The following is a 4707-nucleotide window of genomic DNA, read 5'->3' as shown; positions in this document are numbered from 1 at the left end:
GGCGACGGAGACCGTCGGCCGGAGGAGGTGGAGGTGGCGGCGGCGGCAGCTGGGGCGGTCGGAGGTCTGGATCTTCGGCGGCAAAGGAGCAGCGGGTACGGCTGGGCGCGGAGGAGCTCCTCGAGGGCCGGCTTGGCTTCGCGCCCTACACCCAAGGCGACCGCCGGCTTGGCTGGCTCCTCACCTTCTCCCCCGTGAGTTCCCTCTCGATCTCGCTGCTCTAGCTTCAATTTCGCGTCGATTGTATTGTGGAATTAGCAGCTGAATTCTGCAGATGCTGTGAAATGCTTCTCATTTCAAGCGCAATCGCTTGAGAAATTGACAGATCAGTAGGGTGTTTAGACCACCCAGGTAATGCAGAGTGTGAGATCACGGAAGGAATTGTTTGCTTCCATTATCTAATTTTTTGCACTAAAAGTTCATAGTGTTGGGTGGTGAATCTGCTGCTATTGTCGGTATTGTGAAACGTTGTCCCCGACTGCAACTTAAAGTAACAAGGAAATTACTTGAAGCTGCAGAATCTCCATGGTTCCACAAGAATGAGCAGCTTTTTTTCAACAGCAAAAATTTGTGCATTATACAAGTGAATTAACTGATACAATCTCTGAAAAGCAAGATAATGCTGCTGCCATATAGAGTAGGACCTGGAAAAACGCCAAAAATCTCCATCCATCTCGAATAAAATGATTTGCCTAATACAGGCCCATCTATATTCTGAACGAATCAAACACATGGTAGAACCTACTCGGAGACGCTTAGTTGAAGGTCAAGAGCTACTGGCTTACAATTTGCTAAATCTAATGAGTGAGTGGCTTTCTTATGTGATTTCTTACACTGCAATAACACCTGCAGTCATCGTGGGAGGACGAGGATACAGGGAAAATCTACAGCTGTGTTGACCTGTACTTTGTGTCCCAGGTAAACAAAATGCAACTACAGTAGTACTGTTTGACCATCTCGCAAAAAAAACACTGTTTGACCTGCCATGTCTAATTGTTTACGCTTTCTTGCAGGATGGTTCTACATTTAAAGTGAAGTACAAATTCCCACCTTATTTTTATGCTGCAACTAAGGTGAGCTTAAGGTTTTCTGAGGGATCTGTTCTCTTATCCCATCAAAGTATTTATATAGATGTAACACTCACAATTTTTCTGTGAACTTTCCTGCCGAGTCTGTTTCTTGGCTGATATTCTATTTTTGTGAATTGAAATGTTCAGGAGAAGACGGAGTTGGAAGTTGAGGCGTATCTCAGGCGACGTTATGAAGGGGAAATTGCTGATATAGAAATAATTGAAAAAGAGGATCTGGATCTTGTAAGTGCCTTAATGTGCATGCTTAATTCAGTATATCATTTTGTATGCATCAGAAAATGCAATCATTGTGATGAGTTGGATTCTATGTTCAGGTTCCATTGGGGTCCTTTTTTCTTACCTTAGTTGCTTGTTACAGTAGAGTGAGGTTCACACGCTAAGTGCTATGTAGTTTACTTAAATTGAACCAACGGACAAGCTAGTTGCAATATGTTAAGTTTATCTGTTATTGTTTTGTACTTCTGCTGACTGTCCCTACTATGACTCCACAAAGGTGCCAATGCTCGCATGCACGTGTGTAATTTTTCGTCATCTATATTTTGCTGGGCTGAATGTAGCAGACAATTTTAACACCCCGTCTTTCTGCGTCTTCCTGTTGCAGAAAAACCATCTTTCTGGTTTGAAGAGAAAATATTTGAAGATTCAGTTCGATACCGTGCAGCAATTAATGCGTGTGAGGAGTGATCTAATGCATGTTGTTGAAAAGAATGAAGAAGAAAGAGATGCTGTGGATGCATTTGAATCAATTTATGGTGTAAAAAGGTACCCTGCATTAAATGGCTCCTGTTTTGCTGTTCCCCAGTTATGTTTTGTTTCTATGGGGTTAATATTACTGTGTATCCTTTCCATGTTTTTATGTATTATGCATATTTTGCATTTATTGTTAACCTATTGTTTGTTGATCTAACAGGGTAGAAAGGCCACAAGATTACATAAACTGCATCATCGATTTGCGTGAATACGATGTTCCCTATCATGTTCGTTTCGCTATAGATAATGGTGAGGCTAAAGTTTGCAAGTCTTGTTTTTTAAGCATGTGCTAATATAACACCGAGGAACTGACACTATTTATTCTGCATTGAACCTCTTCGCAGATGTGAGATCTGGACAGTGGTATAATGTTGGTGTATCTGGTTCTGATGTTTTGCTTCAGAGAAGGGAAGATCTGCTTCAGCGTGCAGAAGTTCATGTATGTGCATTTGATATTGAGACCACAAAGCTTCCCTTGAAGTTTCCAGATGCCGAATACGACAGTGTAATGATGATCTCCTACATGATTGATGGGCAAGGGTACTTGATAATCAACCGAGAGGTGCGAATTGTCTTGTTTGTGCTATAGTTATTTATGACTTGTCCACTTTATTGTGTTCAATTTATTGCCTAGTCTTGGACAGCATCAGTTACCTGGCATGTCTGTATGCCGTTTACTTTCTGTTCGTTTGAAGCAACATGCAATTCTCCAGTTCTCCTCTGGGAAAAAAAACTTTATAAAAACGTTATTTCCATGTTAAAAAAGATGGCAATTGCCAAGGGGAATCCAAGAAGCTGTCATGTGCATTAACCACCAGATGCATACTTAAGAATCAACTTCTACATACATATAACAGTTAGATCATTAACTTAGCTGAACCTACTGTTCTTGATTGTGCTTGCAAGAACCATATGGTTTTTCTCCCTTAAAATAGGTTTTGCATAACATATTATTTTATTTGTAGTGTGTAGGGGAAGATATTGAAGATTTGGAATACACACCTAAACCAGAATTCGAGGGACATTTTAGAGTTAAGAATGTCGCAGACGAGGTATGAACTTTTGCATATTATGTCCAGTGGCATATGCATTTTTCAGCATGGTAGCTAATTTGTTCATTTTTTTCTTCATATTTTATATTTGTAGGTGGGTCTACTTAAAGCTTGGTTTTCTCACATGCAAGAGGTTAAACCTGGTATTTATGTTACGTACAACGGTGACTTTTTTGACTGGCCGTTTTTGGAGAAGAGAGCTGCCCACCATGGCATAAAAATGAATGAGGTATGCTCTATGCTGATAATTTCTCCTTAATTTAGCAGACAATTGTTGCTTTTGGTATGACTCATGTAGCATATGATATGATAAATTATGTAGTAGAATGCTCACAATCTTGGCCAAACAGTTGCATGCAAATAAAGTTATCTGTAAAAAGTCATATGCACTTCTGCAGCTAAATGGGAAAGTTCACAAGACTGGGATAGTGTCAGTAGCATGGTAGTGTCTTCTGTAACGTTTCAAGGAATATTATGTACTCGTAGTGGTCTAAACAATCTTATATTAGTTTACAGAGGGAAATTATGTACTCCCTTTGTAGTACATATGTTTTATAATTTGTCCTTTGTCTAGATTTTGAGGAAAATTGTTGGAATGGAAAACTGTGTTTTCATTTTTGTGTTTCCTATTTTGTTCTTACAGGAGATTGGTTTCCAATGCGACAGTAATCAAGGTGAATGCCGAGCTAAATTTTCCTGTCATCTTGACTGTTTTGCCTGGGTGAAGCGAGACAGTTACCTTCCACAGGGAAGCCAAGGTCTAAAGGTGATACTTTACTTACTGAAAGAAAAATACTCTAAATTCAAGATCTCTATGCTTTTGGTACTAAATGATTTGTCAAACTTGAGTTTTGAAAATGCTATGAAAATTTGAAGTTTGGGTATTGAACTAGCATTAAAAGGTTAGCATTAGTCATTTAACCTTTTTTTATTGCCTGATTTTTTCTTGCATTATTTTCTATTTTCCGAGAAAACGCAAAAACCCTTGCATCTTGTTGCATTGATAAGAAGAGAAACTGAACAATGTCTGGTAGAATCGTCTGGAGTCCGTTATCTCTGGCTGGTGCTCTCACCCGTGCCCCACTGGATGATATCCACGTAGCTAGCAAAATCCGAACTGTTGCCGTTGTAGATGGCTTTATTTGCCTGTTATCTTTCTTATTCTAAATATGTTGCTTTTGCATTTATATAGTGACTTTCCTTCCATTTTGACATTTACAGGCTGTTACAAAAGCCAAGCTTGGTTATGATCCTCTGGAGGTCAATCCAGAAGATATGGTTCGCTTTGCAATGGAGCAGCCGCAGGTATCTCTAGGCTACCTGTCTTGGTGATGGGGTAACTTTTGTCATTTGAGAAGTAGCTGAAGTGCAAATGGTTACATGAAAACTAACCATGAATACTGCTGCTTGTCTATATTGTTGTTTAAAATGTACTTGTCACCACTTGACCTGAAATGACACTGCTACTCATTTTACCTTGCATTGTCTCATTTTCAGACAATGGCTTCTTATTCTGTATCAGATGCTGTTGCCACATACTACTTATACATGACTTATGTCCATCCGTTTATCTTCTCCCTTGCGACCATAATACCTATGTCACCTGATGAGGTGTTGCGGAAAGGAAGTGGGACACTATGTGAGATGCTGCTAATGGTCCAGGTGTGTAATAAACTTTGTTGCCATGTTTTCTCTACTGTTGTTATTATTCAAGTCAAAAGATAGCCCTTTTTGGTCTGTGGGCAACTATATAGGAGTATGACACATAAAACTTGCCTGTTGTTTAACAAGATTAAATTAATTAGATACCACGT

General features: G+C 39.5%; 1 protein-coding gene across 1 annotated transcript in view; it reads left to right on the top strand.

Annotated features, from left to right (window-relative positions):
* Positions 1 to 5: 5 nt before the first annotated feature.
* LOC123078194 (DNA polymerase epsilon catalytic subunit A) overlaps positions 6 to 4707 on the top strand; it is a gene marked incomplete at its 5' end in the record, with an annotated part of 24686 nt that continues 19984 nt past the window's right edge. Inside the window, 12 exons of the mRNA XM_044500611.1 lie at positions 6 to 194; positions 853 to 918; positions 1014 to 1073; positions 1218 to 1313; positions 1693 to 1853; positions 2002 to 2090; positions 2186 to 2403; positions 2807 to 2893; positions 2988 to 3122; positions 3537 to 3659; positions 4115 to 4198; positions 4391 to 4555. Coding sequence (XP_044356546.1) covers positions 6 to 194; positions 853 to 918; positions 1014 to 1073; positions 1218 to 1313; positions 1693 to 1853; positions 2002 to 2090; positions 2186 to 2403; positions 2807 to 2893; positions 2988 to 3122; positions 3537 to 3659; positions 4115 to 4198; positions 4391 to 4555 — 1473 coding nt within the window. The remainder of the gene's footprint in view (positions 195 to 852; positions 919 to 1013; positions 1074 to 1217; positions 1314 to 1692; positions 1854 to 2001; positions 2091 to 2185; positions 2404 to 2806; positions 2894 to 2987; positions 3123 to 3536; positions 3660 to 4114; positions 4199 to 4390; positions 4556 to 4707) is intronic.

The sequence above is a fragment of the Triticum aestivum genome, chromosome 1B (genome assembly GCF_018294505.1).
Source record: "Triticum aestivum cultivar Chinese Spring chromosome 1B, IWGSC CS RefSeq v2.1, whole genome shotgun sequence".
In the NCBI taxonomy this organism is placed as follows: domain Eukaryota; kingdom Viridiplantae; phylum Streptophyta; class Magnoliopsida; order Poales; family Poaceae; genus Triticum; species Triticum aestivum.
This window is presented reverse-complemented; position numbering and strand designations above follow the sequence as displayed.